Genomic DNA, 22,744 nt, shown 5'->3' on the forward strand with positions numbered 1-22,744 from the left:
CGACATCCTACACCACCTTGCGGGTAAGGCCTCCTTCGACTATTGGCTATGCTAAGCGTTACCGCGTTCCTTCATCTCAACGCATCACAACCATCCTACAAACTACGCTTCTCTGCTGCTTCAGCACAAGACATCACGCAGCCAGCTCAAATCTTGTCCCTGTCATCTAACACCACCGTCCTCACTAGCCTTGTCACGGTGCCTGAGACTTCTAGAAGCGTTTCACCCACCAGGCAGCGCGCTGGAGTGGATCCGCAATCCGGCAAGCTTCTAGAAATTCATACTTCCGTCCACATCCTCCACACAGTTTCCGGTCCCAATGCCGGAGCTCCGAGATCCAAGGCACCGGAACGAACCACAAAGACCCGCAAGAATACGATGGCCACATCAGAGGCCTGGATGTGCAGGTAACGTTTCGCCACACACTCTCCGCTTCGCAACACGTTGTACTCGGTGTGACTGCGCCAGTCCGATAAGCACGACGGACTGGACCAAGACCAAGATGCAACGCACTCGCTATGTTGTTTCTACTATGCAATCTGGTCATTATCGTGCAATTCGTTACGCTTAAAGAACTTCCACAAGCCCATAGCCTTCGCAGCAACTAGTACATGTCTGCACTACACATCTCCCTCCCTTGATCAAGGGCCACAGCTCCTTCTCCGTGCATGTATATTACCCCTGCTTCGGCCGACCCCGCATGACGTCTGGAAGTCACGCCGATGACAGCGTGCCCATCGGTGGGTATTTGTGTCCTTCTTGTTCGATCCGCGGTCCACATGTACACCATTGTTCTGACGGAACGTTCGACATGACACCGGCGACATGCTTGCCACAACCCCACCAAGTGGTCTTGTCTGATATAGGTCAGTAATTGGATGGGTTGGAAGCATTAAATGAGCCGATGGATGGACTTACGGCACGAGTCACAGGCAGCCTTCTTGCACATTTTTCGAAGTCGTTCACGCCGGGGCTGATAATAGGATAGTGTGCGAGCTTGTGATACAGCACAATGACGGAAGTTGTGAAGTGGCGTGATGGGAATGCTGTGTTGTATAGATACAAAGAATGACTATGTTCCTTCTAGCCCAAGGCACCGAAGCTTGCTCGCGGACTTGTGTGCAAATGTCAAAAAAGTAGTGTCCCAAACTTTTCTCCACGAGCAGAAGCGTATTTATATGTCCCCCCTCCGTCGTATCCTCTAGAAATCTTACTTCGAGCCCAACGTGCGTGTCCGCCTCCATCCACCTCCCCGCGGCATCTCCCTTCCTCACGACGTCGCCGAACGAACGTCGCCGACCTAGTTCGGACAAACGGACAAACCAATCACAATCCTTCATCCATGTCTCTAGTCCCGCGTCCACCTGCATCCTCGCAGCTTGGCAGCGGGAAAGGCGCATACTCGAACCTGTAGTCCGGGACAAGGGTGACGGCATCCGCACGGTGGGTAGATACTTTTGGGCATGGCGTTAGTGGGCTTCAGCGTAGAAGGGCCGCCTTAAAGTCGCCGAGCTCTTTAAGCTTCGTGGGACTACGCGGTGTGAGTGGAGATGATAGTTGCAAACATGGTGTGTCTCAAGCGCATGTAGATTATCCGCGCGTGCGCACGTGGGTTCGTCATGGAATTTGGAATTCCCTTGGTGGCTAAGATAGTCAGCTTGCGTGAGACGATCAGCACACTATTTCGCCGTTTCGATGGGCACAGTCTGTCAGATACAATGCATTGTCGGAAGCAAGATAAAACTTCATGTACATTGATCTCAGCCTTCGGGAACAAAATCACTACTGTATAACGAAAACAAAAAGATCCTTGACACTGCGGACCGCTCCTTGGGCGTTCTGTGGCAAAGACGTAAGTTTGTTGGTTGCCGCGATCTATGTGTGTCTTGACTTTTGAGCCCAACGCCGGAACGCCTTCGCTATGTATGTCATATTGTCACAGATCACCGCAGACGCTGCAGGCGAGCTCGCCGACCTACTATATAGCAAGGTAATAATGCCAAAGTCCGCAATGACGAGTCCAATTGACAGATGGCTTAGTCAAATGTAATCTTGGTCGCCGCCTTCGTATTATCAACATCTTTGTAAAATGCACCATAAGCACCGTGCTCCTTCTTCTTGACGGTGGTGCCAAACTTGAGCAATTCCTCAGGAACCTCCTGGTTGGCAGCTTTAAGGACATTAATCAGACTATCACGAATATTAGCAAGATTGCCGTGGAATGAGCACAGAACTGAGGGAAACACTTACGACCCTGAGAGTCCCTTATCATGCTCCGTGAAGAATGTGATGGCCAGACCCTCTTTACCTGCACGACCCGTCCGACCAATCCTATGCACGTAATCCTCGGCAGTCAACGGGAAGGTGACATTGATAACGAGCTTCACGGCGGGAATATCGAGGCCTCGTGCGGCGACATCCGTAGCTACGAGCAGCGGAACTTGGCCTTCCTTGAAAGCCGCAAGCGAGGCACTGCGCTTCTCTTGACTGAGATCACCGTGGATGCCGCCTACGCGGAAGCCCTTCATACGGATGAAGTTTTCGATACGCATGGCCTCCTTCTTGTACAGACAGAACACAAGGATACGGTCATCCTTGTTCTTCCCAGACTGGTATTGCTTCAAGAGCTGAAGGAGGCGTTGTTCTTTCGCGTGCGGGTCAAGAACTTCGACGAGTTGCTTGATTCGCACATTAGCGCGCAGCTCGCCAGACTGATTATCTCCTATGGTGATTCGCACTGGCGAGACCATGAAGGTAGACGCGAGATCGCGCACCGAGGGCGGCCAGGTCGCTGTGAACATGAGAGTCTGGCGCTTCTTGGGCGTCTGCGAGATAATTTGACGAATGGGCTCCTCAAAACCTTTGTCAAGCATACGGTCTGCTTCGTCGAGAACCACGTAGTCGGCATTGCTGAGGTCTGCTGAGCCATCGCCAATTAAGTCGTTCAAGCGACCAGGTGTAGCTACGACAATGTGCGCCTTCCGGCAAGCAGCGACTTGCGGATCCTTGGGCACACCGCCGTACACGCAAACAACCGAAAGCCCAGCAGGATGGGCCAGTGCTACTAGCTGATCGTAAATCTGCACAGCCAGTTCGCGTGTTGGGGACACAATAACCGCCTTGATTCCCTTGCGCTTGTCCTTGGGCAAGGACAGGATGGCCCGCACGCATGGCACACCGAAGGCGAGCGTCTTGCCAGATCCCGTCTCCGCCACACCGACCATGTCCCTGCCAGAGAGCAAGAAAGGCCATGTTGCTGCTTGTATAGGCGTGGGGGCAGTGAAGCCCGCAAAGGGCGCTCGCTGTGATTCGTCGGTCACAGGAAGGTACTTGAAGTTGACGATGGGCCGGAGTTTGCGCGCGGCGGGCTTTGGGTCTTCGATGGTCATGGTGTTCTTCGTCAAGAAGGCGTCAATTTCCGATTGGGGGAGCTGCGCCAACTCGGTATGCTCGGTATAGGAGCCTGCATTGGAACTTGACAGGGTCTGCGCGGGAACAGACGAAGCCTCTGTTGGTGCAGAGCTCGCTGTCTTCTCCGCCTCCTTGAGCTTCTTCTTCTCTGCCTTGCGAGCAGCTTTCCTTGCGGCCTTTGCAGCTTCTTCGTCGTTTTCCACAGTCGGCGCATCGGCTTTGCCAGCCTTGCTCGCTTCCTTTGCTTCTTTTTTGGCTTTCTTCGCTGCTTTGCGCTCTGCCTTGGAAAGCGCTTCGTTCTCAGACCCGTCTACAGTCGTTTCTGCCGCTGGCGCATGGCCATTTGTGTCGGCGCCTTCACCTATCACAGACTTTTTTGATTTCCCACTCTTCTCTTTCTTGCTCTTCTTGCGTGAAAGCTCAGAAGACGCAACTGCGTCATCTTCGATAGGTCGTTTTCCCATTGTCGCGGGAGTTCTGGTGAACGAGCTGTGGTGCACAGTCGCGACGGACTTTTTCTTCGTCAGTACCTGCACTATCGATAAGAGTGGGCTAGACTCATGTGGGTCTAGGGCAGAATGTATCTCCACTAGCCTCGGCCTCGGCATGCTGTTCCACTCGCTGCAACAACACAGATTCTGGAAGGCCATTTTCAGTTCGAATCAGAACGCTATATTTCATTGTCCACGCCCGGAATGGTCAGAAATATTACAGAGAAATCGACATTGACATTGTCTAGGTGACAATGTCAGACGTGACGGAGCTCAGGTGCTGGCCGTCGTGCATTGACGCGCTGGATTGGTCCCAAGATGGTATCATCGCGCTCGCTTCCGACGAACGAGTCGAGTTACTGGTGGGGGTTTCAACAGTGAGAATTCCTATATTGACACTGATCAGACGCTAGTTTCCAAACACAATCTCATATGATAGAGATCAAGAATTTGCACAATGGCAGCACATCCCCTTACAGGTCCCATGGTTTACCAACGAGGAATTGCCCATCAAACGCCCTGCGCCTTTGGCGAATTATTCTCTAGGTGAAGAAATCTCATCTAGTGCTCCCACCGCCATATCTTGGTCACCCCCCGGCCTAGCGAAGCATCGGAGATGTGCTCTTGCTGCCCTCACAGCAAATCTGGTCCTGTCGATATGGTCAGCGGAGGGCAAGCTTGAGGAGGCGTCAAGCTGGGATCGAAGGCTCATCGTCAACAATGCGCTTGCCGAGTACTTCATGGGTCATGCCAGAGAAGAAGTTAGTCATGTTGCAGCGACCTTCAATGAGCGCATGCGGTTGCGGACTCGCGTTCGAGCCTTTACATGGGCACCTGCTCTGCCCAACTCGCACACCTCTAGCACCCTCGGGTCCCGGCTATCATACGGTCAGCACATCATAGCAGTCTGCAATGACGACAACCACCTTGCTCTCGTAGCCATCAATTCCTCTACTACCAGTTACGCCGCAGACCCCAACTGGCATGCTGAAGTTCTGACCCACGTGTCGGTAGTTCCCAACTCTGACAGCATCTTTCCGGCTCCCTCGTCTTTTGCCGATAGGATGAAACAACAGAGACAAATCTCGCATGTGTCGTGGAGTCCTTGGATTACGCGAGGGGACTGTCATCACGCCATCCTGCTTTATGCCACCAACGAGGATGTGCGGGCCAGGATAGTCACCTACATGCACGATAGCGTAGGACTAGGAGATGAAGTTGTGTATCCAAATATCGAGATGCGTTACAATGGCCCCATGAAGTGGGGCCCAAAAATCAATGAGAACATCCTTACAGTCGCACTGTTCACATCCACTGGTTTGATCTGTCTTACAATTTCGACCCAAGATGCTTCAATCATTGAGCAAGCCTCCCACGATCTAGACGGGCGCTGGGATCAGGTGTCTGGTGCGGTCTGGGAGGTGGATCGGAATTCCACGCCTCGTCTACATGTCAGCTCCATTTTGTCGACGATCCAAGATCCAACTGCTGTACTCGATTCATTCCCCGGTACTCTTGTGTCAGCTGGCTGCCCAAGCTGGCGCGATCAACTAGAGAACAGCGCCTCACTCTTTAGTGCCAAGAATGATCTGAAGGGCAACGTCAAGATGAAGGTATGGGGCTTGGCCATCTCGCCATTAGGAGATTTCGTTGCGACTTGTCACAGTGTACATCCGTCAGACATGATAGAGTATGGATCGCCGGCTGATCGTCGTGGCACAGTAGCCGTGACTGCTCTTCAACAATACCGACAATTGCGCGAAGGCTTCCCAGCTTATAACGTAAATGCCGAGGGCGTCCTTCTCACTCTCAAGAAACTCGTGGGCAATACGGTTGAAGACAGTAACCAGATGCCCGCCTTCGTTGAAGAAATTGCCGATAAGCTTCTGCAAGCGTATGGCCCTATTGAGAACAAGGGCGACAGCGTTGATGCCTCTATCTCAGTCGACTCTGGGATCAAAGTTGCAGAATTACTACGATATGTCAAGCTCATTAGCTTCTTTGACCCACGGACGCTCAGAGATCGCTATGTAGTTCTTGCATCTCAAGCATGCAATAGTGGCAACAATGAGGACCTCCAGAGGATGCTGATCGCTTATCGACTCGCCACGAATCTGCAAGTCCTCTCCGATACTCTTGCCGAAACAGCATTCAGCACCGAGATTCGCGACCACCACCGACAGATGATCAAGCTCGTACAGAAGCTCATAGAGCACGAAATCACACCCACACAGCCGGCGGAACGTCGTGCTCCAGGCGCCGTCGAGGAGCAAGATGGACCAATCTCGATTACTACTGCACAACCCTTGCCTACAGCTTTGATGATAAATCTACACGCCAGAGAGGCCATAGTGGACGCATGCGACTTCTGTTCTGCTCCGATTCCATTCGTGGACCTCAAGACTGCATCGTGTACGAATGGACACCAATTTCCCAGGTGTGGCCTAAGTCTGGTAGCCATCCAAGCACCTGGCATAACGAAGTATTGTGGTATCTGTAGTACACCGTTCTTCAACGAAGAATTTGTGGCTGCTCAGGAGATGCAAAAGTTGCCAAGGGTCGCAAAGAGGCAAGGCAAGGAGACCGAGGGGAATAGTTCAATCGGGCACGACATCGCAGGTCCTCAATCGAACGGCGATAATACCTACAGAGCTGATGCTGAAGGAGGAATCCCCGCGGAAGATACTGCTCTCCCGAAAGACCCAGAACAGAATATGGGAACAGGATGCCACAAAGAAGCTGGCCGCGAGGGGCCCGAAGATGTCATGGTCGAGGAAGAGAGAAGACAATTGCCCGTTACCTTTGCGAAACTGCTCTTCTTGGCTTGCGATGCTTGTATATATTGCGGTGGTAAATTCGTGGGCTAATACCTACTTGAAAAGCTGGAGTATAATTTCGAGAAAAGAAGCAACTGATACACCATGTCGTGTCTGGCGCTTGCACACCTAATCAGGCTTTCAATGTATAAGTCAAAATCATCTTGATGTCCACTATCGAATGCTGGCAAGATCTTTGCGTTGGTTTTTTGCTTCCACTGCACCTCACCAGTGGATTCTGTTAGAGCCACATGCATGCCGCGCAAGATCACGTTATATCTCCATTGCTACTAACACCCGACTGACACGAATAAGCATGCAAGGAAAAGGGTATCATTATGCATCCGTTCTAATAACAATTACTCCCTGCACAGTTCTAGTCATTCCTGAACTATGAAAAGTCCCGCTTGAAGCACTTTCAATTAGCGGTCAGTGCCAACTTTCCCCTGTCCCTTGCCCATCTTCTTGCCAACATCCAGTCCATCAATTTCCTTTTGTTTGTGGTAATGCGGCGCCATTTCCGTCAGCCATGCTGGTTCAATTGGCGCACAAGTGCGGGCGAATTCTTTGCTCGTGAGCACAAGCTCGGCGAAGACGATGAGCTTGGGTCGTACGTCCCTCAGACACGAGGATGGATGTATGTTGACTGACAAGCCCTGTTTCAGTGTCCGATACGTTTGTCCGTCACGATTGAGCCGTGCGACGTTGGCGAAGTATCCGGATACGAAGGCCTTCAGGATCTTGACGTATTCATGTACTCCGCAGGATGACTCGAAGATCTCTACGCGCTCGCAGAGTTTCACCAGCTGATCGCGTACGTCTCGAACTCGGTTAAGACATCGGTATTGCACGAAATTGTCTCGACACCAAGTCACAGAATAATCGTTCTCGACGAATTCATTCCAGACATTCAAGAAGGCAATCAAATCACCCCCTGTGCCAGCGACTGATGAGGTAAACCTGGCTTTCGCATGTTCCGCAGCAACTTTCTTGTCTTTGGGCGCAAAGAATAGAGTGCCGGCTTCTTGTACCATCGCAACAAGGGTGACGATCTCGTCGACACAACCAAGGCTGTCCGCCGTTAAGAGAACTTTGGCCAGTCGTGGATCTAAGGGTAGTTCGCTGGCTCGCCTGCCTAATTTGGTGACAGCACCGTTGCTGTCCAAATATCCTAGTGCATAGAGCGTTTCAAGTGAAGCTGCAAGAGCTTCCACTGGAGGCGCATCCTGGGGATGATTAGCAAGCGTTCCAATTTGTACTTCGGGATAGGAGATACGTACCATGAAATCAAAGTGTAGAACATCATGTATGCCCATGGCCTTTAGCGTGAGGACCGGCCCATCGAGGCTGATCCTCAAGATCTCCGGCAAGCTCGACTCGGGGAGCTCATGATAAAAAGCATATTTGGTGTATAGCCGAAAGGCCATGCCAGGTCCCGTGCGTCCAGCACGACCTGCTCTCTGTTCGGCGCTGGCTCGCGAACAAGGGACGGTGACGAGCGATGCCATGTTAGTCGCGGCATTGAACGAGTTTTGTTTCTCGAGACCGCAATCGATGACGTAGCTGATCCCATCGATTGTTAAGGAAGTCTCAGCAATGTTGGTGGCGAGCACAACTTTCCGACTACCAGGTGGCGCCGGGTTGAAAATAAGCTGCTGAGCCTCGGAAGGAAGTGCTCCGTACACTGGAGCTACAATCAATGGAGGGCTTCGACTACCGAGTTTCTTTTGTGTATCGTTAATATAATCAGCGGCAGCCAGAATCTCCTCTTCTCCTGTAAAAAAGATCAAAATGTCACCTTTGACATCGTTCATGGATCCATTCGAGCCCAAGTGGATTTGGAAAACCGTGGTCACTGCCGCTGAGAGGTAGTTGGCTTCCGGTTGAGTCGAATGTGCCTTCGTTATTGGAAACGTGCGCCCAGGAATGTTCATTATGGGTGCGTCATGAAAATAAGTAGAGAACTTCTGTGCGGCCAAAGTTGCTGAAGCAATGATCAAACGAAACTCTGGTCTCGCAAGACATATCTCCTTCAACAGGCTCATCAAAATGTCTGTGGCCAATGTCCGTTCGTGGGCCTCGTCGAGAATCATGACCGAGTAGTCAGATAAAGTGGGATCTGTTAGACAGAGTCGTAACGCTAGACCGTCCGTCATGTACTCTATCTGTGTATCGTCCGACATGGCGCTTTCGAAACGGACCGAGTAGCCTACTCGTCGACCAATCTTCGTGCCAACTTCAGCTGCCACGCGGTTTGCGACGGAGATAGCGGCGACTCGCCGGGGTTGTGTGCATCCAATACGTAGACTATTCTTCGCATAGCCGGACTCGTTTAAATACTGTGTTAATTGTGTGGTTTTTCCAGACCCGGTAGCACCGACCAGGACTATGATCTGGTGTTCTGAAACAGCCTGTATGAATTCCTCCCTGTATTTGTAGATCGGAAGGCTCTTTCGTGTGTCGTCGATATTCTTGGCTTTGACTTCTGCCTCGTCGAGGTTTGCCTGCAAACGCTGCTTCTCGAGATCGATCACGGGCGCATCGAACTTGATGTTTTGTTCGGTATCGAAGACGAAGTCGTAGTCCTCCGCAGACACCCGTTCTGGCTTCTTGATCTGTGCGCGAACCTTGGACGTCTGCTCTTCTTCCCATAGCTGCACCTCAGACTTCTCGTAGCCCTTTTCCTTGTGTTTGCGCGCGAGCGTTTCGGACTTGGTCGTATAGTCGGCATCGGGTAGAATGTATCCATCCAAGTGTTCGTCGATGGCGTTTCGTTGTTCAGCGAGTCGAAGCGTATCGCGATTCCTGGCGAAGTCGGCGCGCTCTTGTTTGGATAACCGGTCACCGAGCCTCTCCTCCTCTTCTGCCTCTTCTATGACTTGCTTCCGGAGTAGCGCCAACTGTTCCGCTTCGCGCTTTTGCAGATATGCTTGTCTAGACCTCAGGCGCAAATCGCCCACGTCTGCATCGCCCGTCTTGCGGCGCTTGGGGTCCATTTTGAATGCAGTTTCGTGTACGTTTGTGCCGCAGAAGTCTAGTGTAGTTGGCGACAGGGTAACGCAATTATCGCATCAAGGACTCGGGCGGATTGTGGAGAGTGAGATTTCGTGGTGGAGAGGCACGGCCGAGCTCGCGGTACTTGTGAAATGTTATGGCACGGACCAAGTTCGCGCATGGGTTGGACGAGTCACGTATGGGCAGCTCTTGTCTGCACCCACATTTGCCTCCCAACATCCTTGACGGTGTTTGGGTAAGCGATTTGAATAGAGTTGGGGTGCACTTCACCAGAGACTTTGATCAAGAAGAAAAGGCAAACGTGGCACAGGCACACCTAGAACATTGGGAAACACGTATTTCATCCAGACTTCATGCTAACGTATCTAAGACCATCGACGCGCTAGAGGAAACAGCATCCTTACCCTGAACGCCGTTCGCAATGCCATGCTTTCCCGCTAAACATCCAAAGAATACACGTGACAAATCGTAACCGTACTGCCTCCACCGAGTCACGCGACTAGTGACTAATGTACTGGAACACCGCACTGACATCCCTGAGATCGTTCGTAGTCTCTTGCCTCAGCAGCAAATCCTGTATCTTCCCAAGCGGACCATTCTCACCGTCGTTGACAAAATGGTTCCATGTACTCGTGTCACCATACAACATCGCTGGTGCTTTGAGAATCTGCCTTCCATCTTCCTTCCTGCATCGCTTACACTTGAAGGTATCGTGTGTATCGCTCGTAGTATTGTTGCGGTATTGAAAGAGTTCTCGCAGGGAATCAAGGGAGAAATGGCGTTCGACATCTTCCGCTGAATCAACAACGCATGATGAGAGAGACTGTTTGTGCGATTGACGTTGAAAGACCTTTTCCTCAATTGTGCCAGTCGTGATGAAGCGGTACACGAAACAGTCCTTCTTCTGCCCATCACGCCACACACGGGCAAGAGCCTGTTGGTCAGCCGCTGGGTTCCAATCGGGATCGAAGAGGACCAGGCGATTGGCGCCAATGAGATTCAGACCACATCCTCCTGCCTTGGATGAAAGCAGGAAGACGAATTCTGGGCCTTCTGGGTCATTGAATTTGTCGACAAGTTTTTGGCGCTTGCTCACGTTCATCGTCCCGTCCAGACGTAGACAGCCGTATCCACGAGACCGGCACAGTGCTGCGAAGATATCAAGCGTTTGTGTGTAGTTTGAGATAAGAACGATCTTGTCGTTGGTCTCGGCCCGGATGCGCGCGAGCATACGATCCAGCACCAACATCTTGCCTGAGTACCATACCTTGACCTCACGATCTCGGCCTCTTGCATCCTTGGGCACAAAGTCCTCGGGTAGCGTGTGTTCGCAACCTGGCAGATCTTGGGGGAGTTCGAGAAGATCAGGGTGGTTGCAAAGCTTCTTGAGCATGCCAATGACTTTGAGCGGCTGCGAGCCTTTGCCACGAAGCAGACTTTGAACGTCAGGCGACTTGATGAAATGGTTATACAACTCCTTCTGGAAAGGTGCGAGGTTGCAGAACACTACATGCTCGTACTTCACGGGGAGATACTTGGACAGAATATCGTTCGTTCGCCGGATGATGAATTTGTTGACCAAGCCCAATAATTCTGTGAGGCGCTCATTGCCCTTCTTGACGTCCTCATCTGTACCATTGGCGTCACGGCCACGCAGAATTGGAATCTCGTAATGCTTTCGAAATTCCATACGGGTGCCAAGATAATTTGGATTGGCGAAGTTGAGCAAAGCAAAGTATTCCGAAAGATCGTTCTGGATAGGTGTACCTGACAGGATCACCCGCCTCTGTACATTGAGACTATTGAGCGCTGTAAAGGTTAAGCTGTCACCGTTCTTCAGACGATGGCCTTCGTCGCAAAGCATAAGACCGATCTGCGTCTGTCCAAACTCTTCGACATAGAGACGAAGGGTTTCATACGAGACAATCAGAACTGGGCGAACCACCGAACGTCCACTGGCAATGGACCACTGTCGGATTTGCTGGATAAGCTCGTCTTTCGATGCCTTTCCATCGATCGCGAAAGGAGTGACTGCGTCTGGGCCGAGCCATTTCACCAGTTCGTTGGCCCAATTTCGTACCAGACTGGAGGGACAGGCAATCACACACTTTTGTATCGTCGACTTGCCAGCGTCGGGTGACTGTTTCAGGAGTGTCCACATGAGCGCAATGCATTGCAATGTCTTGCCAAGACCCATCTCATCTGCCATGATGCAGCCGTTTGCTTTTGGATCGATCATGCCGGTGGTAGCTCGGTACAGGAACTTGACACCCTCGACTTGATGAGGACGAAGGACTTTGCTGAGTCTCGGATCAATAACGACGGGCACGCGCGGTCGCTCATCATCGACCTTCTTTTTCAAGCCCAGGATTTCTGCCAGACTCTTGTGCACGAGCGGAGCTTCCAGTTCTTTTTTGTCCTGCTGACTGAGCTTCGGCTCCACCTCTTCTTTTGGGGCAGGTTTATCGTCAACTGTGGGATCGTACAACACAATGGCAAACTCGCCGCTCGGGTCGTGAAGAGGCCGCGCAACGAATACGGTTCCTAGTCGCATTCCTAGGAGAGGAGCAGGGCGATTCGCGTTGTAAGCGCCAATGTCCTTGTTCAGGAGAGGCACGGAGAACCTTTGCTTGAACAGGGTGTCTTTGTCTTTTGCCTTGAAGACTGGGAATCGATTCGCGTCTCGAGTCGCCAGCGCTAACCGGTCGTCGTTTGAGTATGGTTTGTCGCTCTCTCCATCTTCACCACCTGCGCCGGAGTAGTCGACCTTCCGCCTCTTCCTAGCAGGCTTTTCTGATACACGAGTTGAAGTTGCAGAACCTGGGCATCTGAATGGCTTGCGAAGACTGTCTGCCGATTGGGGTGTGCCACCATACAGACGTGCTGCAGGTTTCGCGGGTGTGCATTCGCCAGCCGCGACAGCCTTTGTGCGATGCATCGCGAATGAGAGGAGGCTGGTCGGTTCTTGAGACGCTGCGGCGGTTCCTAGGAGCCGTGTTTGGAGACGAAGCCGTAAGCAATTGCGGTGATCGAATGTAAGTCGGGATGTTGATCAATGGTGGCGGAAGTGCGACGCGTCAAACATGCAGGGGCGATCATTGGCCACAACGCGTTATCACGTGCGCTTCGCATCCCCCATGACACCCACAATCGCTCCGTTTTGCCCCACATATGAAGCGGACTGCCCTGCGCCGTGGGTGGCAGCCAAATCTCCTTGAATCCGGTCCGGAAAAACTCATCACCGAGACCCCCGAGCCTTTCTCCGCAAGCGCATGCATCACAGAGTGCATCATTGACAACCATCCCAATGGCGCGCAAAGCAATAGCAAAAGATCAGATCGTGAAATTGATAGTAGGCGCAGGGCAGGCGTCGCCCTCGCCACCCGTCGGTCCCGCATTGGGTAGCAAAGGTGTGAAGAGCATGGATTTCTGCAAAGTGTGTATCACAACCTCAAATCTGCTCCAGCTCTTTGCCTAACTGTACTCAAGGAGTTCAATGCACGCACAGCACATTATAACCCCGGCACACCGATACCCGCGCGCATCACTGTCCGACCCGACCGATCTTTCCATTTCTCGCTTCGCACACCTCCTACAGCGACTCTCCTGCTCAGTGCAGCCGGCGTGCTACCCACAAAGAACAAAATTCGAGGCGCTGGAAATGTACCGGGACCAATGAACAACCATGACGGCCAGAAAGGCAAGACTAGCACTAGTAGTCCTACAGTGGGTAATGCGACCAAGGGAACAGTTGGCACAGTTAGCTTAAAGCACGTATACGAGATTGCAAAGATTAAGCATTCAGAGACGAGGTTGAGCGGATTGAGTTTGGAAGGTATCGCAAGAAGTGTGGTGGGACAAGCAGGAAGTCTGGGGGTAGTCATCGTGCCTTAGGCCCATGCCCGCAGAGCGAATGGTGGAAGATATGAACTCACATACACGACTCAGCAAGGCATTTCGACACAATGTGGGGATACGCGAGCTATCACGATTGTCCCAACAAATGGCATTTGTGGGCAGAGAGCAGGATATGTTACAAAAGGCTGTTATTTCGGCCGTGAGCCACATGTAAGACGCTGTGATTGCATGAAAGCGGGAATGATAATACAGAGCCTGGTGGAGACATCGGACCAAGGACTGGTGGTGCGACCGATTCTGAATAGACCCTATCTGACTTCCGTTCGGTACGAAGCGCAAGGGAGCGATTACGAGAAACCGTAGACACCACCCTGCTCTTGGAACTTCAATTGATGATCCTTCAAGTCGGCCCATAGCCTCAACTCCGTCTCTTCGTCCACGCTGCTGGCTGCAGGATCGCTAGCCTCAGGGCTGACACGTTCTAGCTTGCTCAGGATATCCAAGAATTTGTAAAGGTAATCTTGGTGTTGAAGCGCCACACTACCTTTGCGCTCTTTGGGCACTTCGAGCAAAGTCTTCGCAATTGCCCGAATTTTTTGTGTCTGTGTTGGAACAAATCGTAAGCATGTGATTGGACTGAAGCTTTGCGAGCTGAAGAGCATATTGGTTGGACAGAAAACAAGTAGGCCGTCGCCGGCTTCGTAGACAATGTCAGAGTCTTGTAAGTGAACGTAGTGACTTACGAAGGAGTCGCCGTTTGGCTCCATGTTGACCATGTCAATGCTTCCTAGCACCACTAGCAGGTCCTTCACGACTTGCTCGCGTTCCTCTGACATCATCTTCTCTAGGGCGTCACCATTGGTAATGGATGGCGGCACTATCCTGTCCAAACCGGCAGCTAATCCTATAGGTGGGCTATGTAGTTCGGCTTGCTCTTGGGCCTTTGTGAACTTCTCCAGCTGTATGAAGTATTTCTCAACGAGGTAAGAGCGTGTTGCAAGATGACTAGCATAGACGTTGGCTTTCTGAATCTCGTAACGGCGCAAGTCTTGAGGTTCCGGATTACGAACATTGGCCAGTGCTGGATCCCTTAAACCCGAAAACTCGGGCATCGGAGGGTAGTACGGCTGTCTTTGTGGAAGGCCGCTCTCTCGTCCCGGTCCTGGCTGCACCCGCAGAACTTCTGGTATGCTGTCAAGGATCATGCGACAGCGTTCCAGACTCTGCTCGAAGATACGCTGTTGGCGATCCCAGTCGAAGATCTCATCGACGCCGAAAGCCATCTCTGCCGTGGCAAGGGAGGAATACGATAAGAAGACGCGTACGTTAAGGTTGAAGCCAGTCATCAAAGAGACGACACTGGGCTGTTGTGGCTGGATCTGATGGGGGAATATGTATACATCGTCTACTTCAACAGGCAGTGGAGGGAGAGGTTCAGTTGGTGTAGCTGGGGCGATGGTCAACTCGCCAAAAGACGCGCCCAGCTGTTGTATAGTCCTGCCAGTTGAATTAGCATGTCCACCACATTGAACGGCTTGGTAGGCGCTTACCGTACGCCAACGAAGACAGTCCAAAAGACTCTCCGTCCTATCTGCTCCGTAATGTGATCCAGCTTGAACTCCCGCGAGCCGTCAAAGTTGGGTCCGTTGGAGCCCCAAGCGCTTGGAACGCTGCCGAGGTAGGTATAGCCCTGAGCCTCCGATTTGTGCAGGCCCAACGAGCGGATGATGGTCAGACACTCGGCGAAGTAGAGGCGAAGCTGCCTGCCATTGGAAGACGTAGGCATCCGGTCAGGCCCAGAAAGTAGCTCGTACACGCATCATAGACGTTCAGAGATGCCCGGTCGAGGTAGCCGGGTCCCGCGCGCCTGGGTGCATACCTCACGGCACTTGTCGACTCAGGGAGAGATGTGAGGGATACTCGTGGCGGTGTCTGTGTCTTGAGATGGAGGCGCGGCTTGCGCGGGAAAGGAGGACACAAGTGCAGCGATCATGGACGCCAGCAGTGCAAGAAAAAGACGGGTTCGTGAAGTCCTCTCTGCGCTCCCATGCCTCGCGGAACGACGGCTCGTGCGGGAAGGGGCACAGCGGGTGGATGTATATAAAGAAGTCGTCGATGAGCGCGTTCATGGTGGGCAGCGGGCAGATGGTCTCGGCAGACAGCTGCTGCGGGTGGGACGACTGCAGCTGCGCGAGGGCGTGGGCGGCATTGGTGGGCGACTGCGGCGACGACTGGCCAGAATGCGGGTCGGTGTGGTTCAGGCGCCGCTTCTTGATGTCTTCGGCATGTCTGTTGGGCGGTCCGCGGCGGCGACTGGGACGGTCAAAGGTGCAGGGGATCTCGAGGGAAATGCAAGCTCGACATGGCGGGCCCGTCTCGTCGCACTGTGTTGAGTCAGTAGAGCACGCCGCGAGCTACCATAATGGACAAACCTTGACTTTGCGGATGCTGCACGAGTCGCAGGCTTTGCGCAGGCGGTTCGGCTTCTGCTGTTGCTGTTGTTGTTGTTGTTGTTGCTGCTGTTGCTGCTGTTGCTGTTGTTGCTGTTGCTGTTGCTGTTGCTGTTGTTGTTGTTGTTGCTGCAGTGTTGGTGCCTGTGCCAATGGGGGCAGCGCATGTTGTACGGGCACCCGCTGGTCGTTCAGCGCATGGTTGGCGTGCAAGGCGTGCGCCTGCAGCACGTCGAGGTTCTCAATCTTGGTATAGGGCGGCTCCTGCGCGTAGGGCGCGCGCGGTAGTCCCTGGGTGTCGTGCAGCGGCGCATTGGGAGTGGCATTGGGACTGGGCGTCGCCGGGTAGATGGGTGTGTAATGCGCGTCGCTCGTCGTGGGTGGGTCGGGGTAGCTCATGATATGATGTGTGCTGGGTTGCAAGCAGCCCGATGATAACCCGTCGCGAGGGATAGAAGTCGTTGGTAGCGGCCGCGCATACAACCCGCATGTGCCAGTCCACAACAAATAGCTTTCGCACGCGCGTCCTGCAATCACAATTTGTTGTAAACATCATCTACCTGACCATCCGCCTCGTCCCTCTGTGATGACCCGCGGAAATCTCCGGCGCCAAGACCCCCGATGGTCTGCGCGGTGCGTGCAGCAGGGAACGCCTGGGGTAGTGTCTCCTAGAAGGGCCCGGGGCTACTCACGAGACTGAATTCGCGCCATCGTGCAATGAAAGAGCCGCGTATAGCTTCAGGAAGCGAGTGACAATATTCTCATTAGGTATCTAACCATCCTCCGTCCTTCACAGCTTAATTCCATCCACCCTCAGAAACCGTCTGTCAGTCCGAATCATCCGACTCTGGCGCATTGCGCACAGGTGGTCGACACGATCGTGTCAATGAGAAATCGAGCACATCAGACTTCGAGCCAGCATCCACAAACTTGCGCAAACACCACGATATCTGCACGGCTGTTGACTGCTCGTTGCCGAGAGGGTCGACTTGCTTTCCCTTGACAACTATAAGATCTAGTCAGCAAATTACTTCCAAGGGGTGCAATTAGAAACACCTACATATGATCTGGTTCTGGCTATCTTCACGGTCGTACACCTTATCGGACGCCCCAAAAGCGACGATAGCCAATTTCGATGAACGCTCCTGCTCCTTTGCAAGGCTTGAGCTACGCTCGAAGCTTTGCTGGGCAATATTAGCCAGCAGGTGCTCGTATATCTTGCGTGGCAGTCTCGTTGAAGAGGGACTGTTGGTAGGCCACGTCGTGATGTGGAGAGTTACGAGATTCCGAAGATTGGCCAGGCAGTTTTCGAAATCGATGAAGCTCTCATTCTTAGTGCGGATCACGCTCACTTGCGGGAATGCCACAGAGACCTGCTCCAGTAGTGGGCAGTCCTTGCAGATTTGCGAGAATGAGGCATAATCATACACGAGTTCATCGTCGCAGCTGTCGGGGCTGATGCTAGCATGAACATTGAGCTGCTTCAGCGTCTTTCCGTGTCGAACGATACCGGAGGAAGAAGGCAGACTCTTGCAGTAAGTGAGATCCAAGGCCAAGACTTGGATGCCGGAGACGAGACACAGGAATCCATCTAGGGCACCAAGACCGTCATTCTCCGTGTTATCCTCATGCTTGATTTCCAGCGTCTCTAGCTTGTTGGGCAACTTTGTGCTCTTCGACAGCTCGGCTAATAGAGCATCAGCTCCAGGACACCCAAAGACCCGGATGCTCTTCACTGAGCGGAAGTCGATGAGCTTGCAATAGGTTTCTGCTGCATACCGTAGTTTTATCTTCTGCAGAGTGACCTGTTTGAGCGCAATTGGAGTACATTTGGCGAAAGGCTGCATGTGAGCAAACATGGTCGACGTAATAAGTCCAGGCTCTGTCGACGAGTCATGGAGGTTCCGTTGCGGCATAGGCGAATCGAGTTCCTCGAAGCTGGCGTGGAGCGTCATCTTCTCCAGCGTCTTGTTTGCCGTGTGTTTCAGGAGGAAATGGCAGAAGTCCAGTACCTCCCGAGTATCTGGGTACAAGCCAATTTTGCGTACGCTCTGGAAGACCTTATCGAGATCCGGAAGCTTTTCCAGCTCTTCTACAACGTCCCTGTCTAGGGCAATGCTCTCCATCCACTTCATTCGCTGCTGCTTCTTGTACAGTAGGACCAGATTATCACCAGAGAATGGCGACCAAGGGTGCCATGAGAACTTCTCTAAAATGTTTTCCGGTAAGAACTCCAGGATCATTCGGATAGCAAAATCCGCCTGCTGCTGCTGGTTGCATTTGTCTGGAACATCGGCTAGGTACAGATCAAGTTTCCTTATGTGAGGCAGCCCGATGTTCTTAGGGTTGAGGAAGGCACCAAGGCGCGTATCTTGAGGTGACCCAACATCAAGCGTAACCTCGTAGTACAGCTGACGGACGGCGATTTGATGAAGCTGTTTGCAGGCGAGGCAGACGTTGCGCAGATCTGTCGGTCGATTGATCTGCCCAAATGTCAGCTAGGACGTAGTCAAGCAACGAAAGGACTATGCGACAACATGCAATGCGCAGAGGATTACTGCTACGCCATCTCGTCGATAGCGAATTGGATTTGCAGTCCAGTAACACCGATGACTTACATGCTGTATGACCAAAGTCTTGAGATCCACGGAGAGATCCATGAACGTTAATCGTGGCGCCATGCTTGCGACTTAACCGACAGCAACCTAATGGTCTCTGTGGAACCGTAACTTCCAGATACGCGGCAGACGACTCTATTAAAGGCCCATACGAGTGTCGGAGAGCTGGGCTTGTTGCCTGGTGGAGGTATGACAAAGAGGGTGCCACTGATGCGACCGGTCAGCACAAGCGAGAGAGGTGGAGTGTCGGAAAGCGTTTGTTGAAAGGCAGCCAAAAGTGCAGCTTAGCTTCAGCCTCACAAACCAGGGTCTAATGCATGCCCCACGCTAGGATTACGCTAGGCGCACTGGAGAGCTGGGGTAAGCTTGTCGTGGCTCGCCGTTATTAGTCGCCAAATGGCGATCCCTGTAACGTGAAAGGCACTGTAGGCTTTGCTTTTCCAGATGCAGTTCTCGTGTGACATGAGCTGCTGAATAGTCACCAAGCCCAGATCACACAGGTCCAAAGTCAAGCAGCATTTGATACCGTGTTGTCGGTAGTAGGTCTTGTATCAGCAGCGCAGTCGTAGCTAGAGGTCTTCAACACGCTGCACACACGTCAGCTCCGCCAAGGGCCTGTGCCGTCAAGGGCCAGTGCCGTCTTTTCACAAGGACCATGTCTTTACAATAGGTTAATTTGATAAAATCTGGCTAATATGCAATACCTTGGAGAACCATCCAAATGTCCAATAGATATATGCCAAGATGTTACAAAAGAACGCCGGATGCCGAACACCTCGCTATGCAGGCAAATGAACCAAGATACGTAAGAACGAGAACAGCCGGCAAGAATCACGCATGCTCATCGTCGCTATCCCCAAAGCCTGCCAATAGCTCTGCCTCCAAGCCATCATCATAGTCCTCTTGCAAATCCGGCGTGACGCCATTTGTTGCGGGAGCTTTTTCTTCATCGTCTCCCTGGCCTTCTTCTGGTCCGGTAGTTTCGGGGCTTGGCAGGCCTGAGGACTTGTCTGCGCTGAGAACGTTGGTTAATGATGTAACCCGCTCCATGGTGCGCTTCTTCCTTCGTTGAAGTTTGGACGCCGATGCCACACTGCTATCGCTCTCCTCAGCTTCGCTGACGTCTGCGGAATTAGCAGCTCGCTTCCGCTTCTTCTTATTCTGCTTTGCATCTGACGCTGTGCTGTTGTCCGAGCGGACACTATCTGAATCTGATTCATGGTCATCATCGGTATCGGTTTCGTTCAAAAAATCTGCCAGCTCGTCGTCCACAGAGGCCCAGTTATCTGCTGTCAGCTCGAGCTCGACTGGAGATTCCGCAGGCTCTTCTGGCTCTTCGTCGCCAGTCGCATTGATGCTCTCGTCCTCGAGCTCGCCGAAAGGAGAGCCGCCACGCTCAGCAGGGTCTATTTCGATGCTGTATGGCGTTTCGTCGACATGTTCCCACCGTGTACAGCACTGGAACATCCATTCGGGGTTGACAATCTTGATGTGCTGATATCGCGCAGCCTGCTTGACCTTTGTCGTTTTCCGGTCCGGGTTAGCTATAACGTGTGTGGTCCGGCGGTTGACGCTTGTGGTAACTTCGGCGCCAAAGCTCCTTATCCAAAGCGCATAATCGGATCTGTCCATGTTAGTACAAATTTTTGAAACTGCAACTGAGTTCTCACGTCTGAACGTCCACGCCTAGCGGGATAATTCCCGAAAAGACGACGACTACGCCATCAAGCACCTCTTCCTTGATGCGGGGCATAATCTCAGCAACATCAGGGATGATGTCACTGAGCGCACGTTTCTTCGGGCTCTTCTCTCCCTTGAGCTCCGCGATGCGACCGCCAGCTGGTATTGCTTTTGCCTTCACATACTCGTCGTAGAATGTGCGGTGCACCTGTACCAGGTGCTTCTCAATGATTTCAAGGCCTCTGTCGTCATCGTTGAGAACACTGTGCCGTGCCTTGGGGTGCTCTACATGTTCCATTTCACCATTGGGAGCCTCGGGGAAAACTTCTGCATCTTCTGCTTGAGCATCTTCCTTGTCTAGCATGAGTTGCTGCTGTAAGAGAGGCCTCTCAGTCTGTTGTGCGATGATGACCTTTTCTTGTTCTTTCGCTTGCTGCTCAAGAACTTCTCCGCCTTCGCCTGCTGCCATGGTTAGTAATTGCTGGCCAATGTCGTTCAAGTCGCCGTTTGTTGCATCTGTGGGCGCGGGTTCCGCGGGCTTACCAGCAACTGAGACAGGTGCAGGCAGTCCTGTTTCCGTTTGCGCTACCTTGTTGGGAGGCGTTGGCGGCTTGTCCTTTGCTTGTGTAACGAGCTCCTGCTGCTTTGGCAGGAAGGCTGCGTTGATGTCGCCCGCGCCCAGGAAGAAGTTGAAGACGGGAACGCGGACCAAATGCGGGCTGTATTGCCAGACATCTGCTCGGTCATCTATAATGACCACCATGGCTGTGTTTTGGTAGAAGAGTCGCGTAAGGTTCTTCAGTTTGTCTGTGTAGTTTTCGTCTCGACTGAGGATACGGTCGCCGAAGTATTTGCGGTCGGGATCGATGATTTTCATGATGGCTTGCGCATAAGCGCGGGTCGCCATGGTGTATACGTGCATCTCGTACAGCTTTGACATTTTGTCAAAAAACTCCTTGAGGCCGGGGCGCATTTTGACGTAGTACCAGTTTGCGGCCACGTTTGACAAGTTGTCGTCAGCCAACTGGAAGCCCTTGACATCTTTCACGGCCTCGTAGTTGGGGTTCTCGGGATCTGCCTGCCACTCGGCGACTGTTCGTTCGCAGGTTGTGTGGATAACGGTCTGGTCGAGATCGACGATCAGGGTCAGCTTTTTTGAGTTCAAAAGCCGCTTCTTGGTGTCCTCCTCGGCGCGGACCGCTTCGTTGTGGCTGACGAGCAAAGCCGTGTTGTCGTGCGTCAGGTTGACGGTCGCGCGGTTTACGTCTCGCTCCTTGGTGAGGTAGTCGACCTTGGTCATGTCTTCGCCGCAGTCGACGCAGAGGCCGCCGAATTGCGTTTCGTGCGTGCATGGCTCTTCTATCTCGACAAGCTCGACTCTGCGACTGTTAACATCACTCTGTGCCTGCGCGCATCGCGTTGGGGGCAACCTACCCAGGCCGAACAACGACCGTCCCCGGCTTCACGAACCATCGCGCAATCTTCCCGCCGGTCGTCGCATCGAAATGCTGCTGCCACTTCTTCTTGACCTGCTCCTCAACCCCCCACCTGTCTTCCTCGGTCACAGTCTCCTCGTACCAGCACGTGAACAGCTTGTCGGAACGTTTGACATCCTCGTCCTTGCGCTTGTGCAGCGCCTGGATTGTGTAGGGATAGCGCAGTCCCGGCGGCGATGAGATCTTCATTCCGTGTGCGGGCGCCCATGCGACTCGCTATGTGGTGTTGTGGCAGTCGCGTCGCGCTGCTAATCGGCGCATTCGGCACGGCCGAGCTGGAGCTGGAGCTTGGACGGGACGCGAGAGAGCTATGACGCTGCAGGTCGTAACTTCGGACAGGCGCAAGTCCCCGTGACAATTCGCAAGTGCTGTGGGAACAGCTGCTTATAGGAGCGAATCGTGCCTAGGTATGCTAAGCAAATATGGTCCTGGTTGGCAATGACAGGGATTGACGTCGGGCGGTTCTGGCTCCACTTGCAACTGTCTCCCAAAGAGTTCTTGGCATTTTAAGCCCCCCAAAAGTGGCGGGCGTCTGACTGTTAAATAGTCAAGCCGCCCTGGCTAGCTTTGTCACGTGCGCTCAGCCGCGCACCTCAAGCATCTCCATCGCCTGGCAGAGACAAAGGATGACCACAAAGTCGCAACCTGTCATGCGTCGAATGCGGGCTATGAAAGGATACAGATATTGATCGCCCATCCGACATTGCAATCCAAATTCCGTCTAACATATTCCGTTGCAAAGTGAGAACATGATCGCCGTATATAGATAGGCTGCAGGCTACCACCTGCTCACACAACTGGCGCAGTGAGTCAAGCCTACCTGACTGGAATGTGCAACAGGCCATGTGTCTGGGCTTGGTTTTCTCTTGATAGAAGCCTGTGGCTGCACCAAGTGTTGCAATAATTCGT

At 52.8% G+C, this 22,744-nt stretch overlaps 8 protein-coding genes across 8 annotated transcripts; 2 read left to right on the forward strand and 6 right to left on the reverse strand.

The window, feature by feature from the left end:
- Positions 1 to 498: 498 nt before the first annotated feature.
- On the reverse strand, positions 499 to 1,144 carry SNOG_03301 (hypothetical protein). Its single transcript, XM_001793819.1, has 2 exons — positions 919 to 1,144; positions 499 to 857 (listed from the first exon to the last, which is right to left on the reverse strand). Exons 1-2 carry the CDS (start codon positions 947 to 949, stop codon positions 715 to 717), a joined length of 174 nt encoding a protein of 57 aa, XP_001793871.1. The 5' UTR covers positions 950 to 1,144; the 3' UTR covers positions 499 to 714.
- A 561-nt stretch (positions 1,145 to 1,705) lies between these two features.
- Positions 1,706 to 3,875, reverse strand: SNOG_03302 (hypothetical protein; the record flags this gene model as incomplete). Its single annotated transcript, XM_001793820.1, has 2 exons — positions 1,706 to 2,190; positions 2,251 to 3,875. 2 exons carry the CDS (start codon positions 3,873 to 3,875, stop codon positions 2,037 to 2,039), a joined length of 1,779 nt encoding a protein of 592 aa, XP_001793872.1. The 3' UTR covers positions 1,706 to 2,036.
- A 1,265-nt stretch (positions 3,876 to 5,140) lies between these two features.
- SNOG_03303 (hypothetical protein) lies at positions 5,141 to 6,769 on the forward strand (the record flags this gene model as incomplete). The annotated part of the gene is made up of 2 exons (XM_001793821.1): positions 5,141 to 6,314; positions 6,360 to 6,769. 2 exons carry the CDS (start codon positions 5,141 to 5,143, stop codon positions 6,767 to 6,769), a joined length of 1,584 nt encoding a protein of 527 aa, XP_001793873.1.
- A 371-nt stretch (positions 6,770 to 7,140) lies between these two features.
- On the reverse strand, positions 7,141 to 9,714 carry SNOG_03304 (hypothetical protein; the record flags this gene model as incomplete). The annotated part of the gene is made up of 1 exon (XM_001793822.1): positions 7,141 to 9,714. The coding sequence occupies one exon, from the start codon at positions 9,712 to 9,714 to the stop codon at positions 7,141 to 7,143; it is 2,574 nt and encodes an 857-aa protein (XP_001793874.1).
- Positions 9,715 to 10,084: 370 nt separating this feature from the next.
- Positions 10,085 to 12,671, reverse strand: SNOG_03305 (hypothetical protein; the record flags this gene model as incomplete). Its single annotated transcript, XM_001793823.1, has 2 exons — positions 10,085 to 10,170; positions 10,262 to 12,671. 2 exons carry the CDS (start codon positions 12,669 to 12,671, stop codon positions 10,085 to 10,087), a joined length of 2,496 nt encoding a protein of 831 aa, XP_001793875.1.
- Positions 12,672 to 13,040: 369 nt separating this feature from the next.
- Positions 13,041 to 14,011, forward strand: SNOG_03306 (hypothetical protein; the record flags this gene model as incomplete). Its single annotated transcript, XM_001793824.1, has 2 exons — positions 13,041 to 13,169; positions 13,223 to 14,011. The coding sequence occupies 2 exons, from the start codon at positions 13,041 to 13,043 to the stop codon at positions 13,625 to 13,627; spliced, it is 534 nt and encodes a 177-aa protein (XP_001793876.1). The 3' UTR covers positions 13,628 to 14,011.
- On the reverse strand, positions 13,939 to 18,284 carry SNOG_03309 (hypothetical protein; the record flags this gene model as incomplete). Its single annotated transcript, XM_001793825.1, has 7 exons — positions 13,939 to 15,075; positions 15,147 to 15,354; positions 15,476 to 15,975; positions 16,024 to 16,453; positions 16,579 to 16,694; positions 16,905 to 17,047; positions 17,102 to 18,284. The coding sequence occupies 7 exons, from the start codon at positions 18,282 to 18,284 to the stop codon at positions 13,939 to 13,941; spliced, it is 3,717 nt and encodes a 1,238-aa protein (XP_001793877.1).
- Positions 18,285 to 19,490: 1,206 nt separating this feature from the next.
- SNOG_03310 (hypothetical protein) lies at positions 19,491 to 22,024 on the reverse strand (the record flags this gene model as incomplete). The annotated part of the gene is made up of 3 exons (XM_001793826.1): positions 19,491 to 20,283; positions 20,330 to 21,718; positions 21,774 to 22,024. The coding sequence occupies 3 exons, from the start codon at positions 22,022 to 22,024 to the stop codon at positions 19,491 to 19,493; spliced, it is 2,433 nt and encodes an 810-aa protein (XP_001793878.1).
- Positions 22,025 to 22,744: the final 720 nt, after the last annotated feature.

Source organism: Parastagonospora nodorum (genome assembly GCF_000146915.1).
Source record: "Parastagonospora nodorum SN15 chromosome Unknown scaffold_4, whole genome shotgun sequence".
NCBI lineage: Eukaryota > Fungi > Ascomycota > Dothideomycetes > Pleosporales > Phaeosphaeriaceae > Parastagonospora > Parastagonospora nodorum.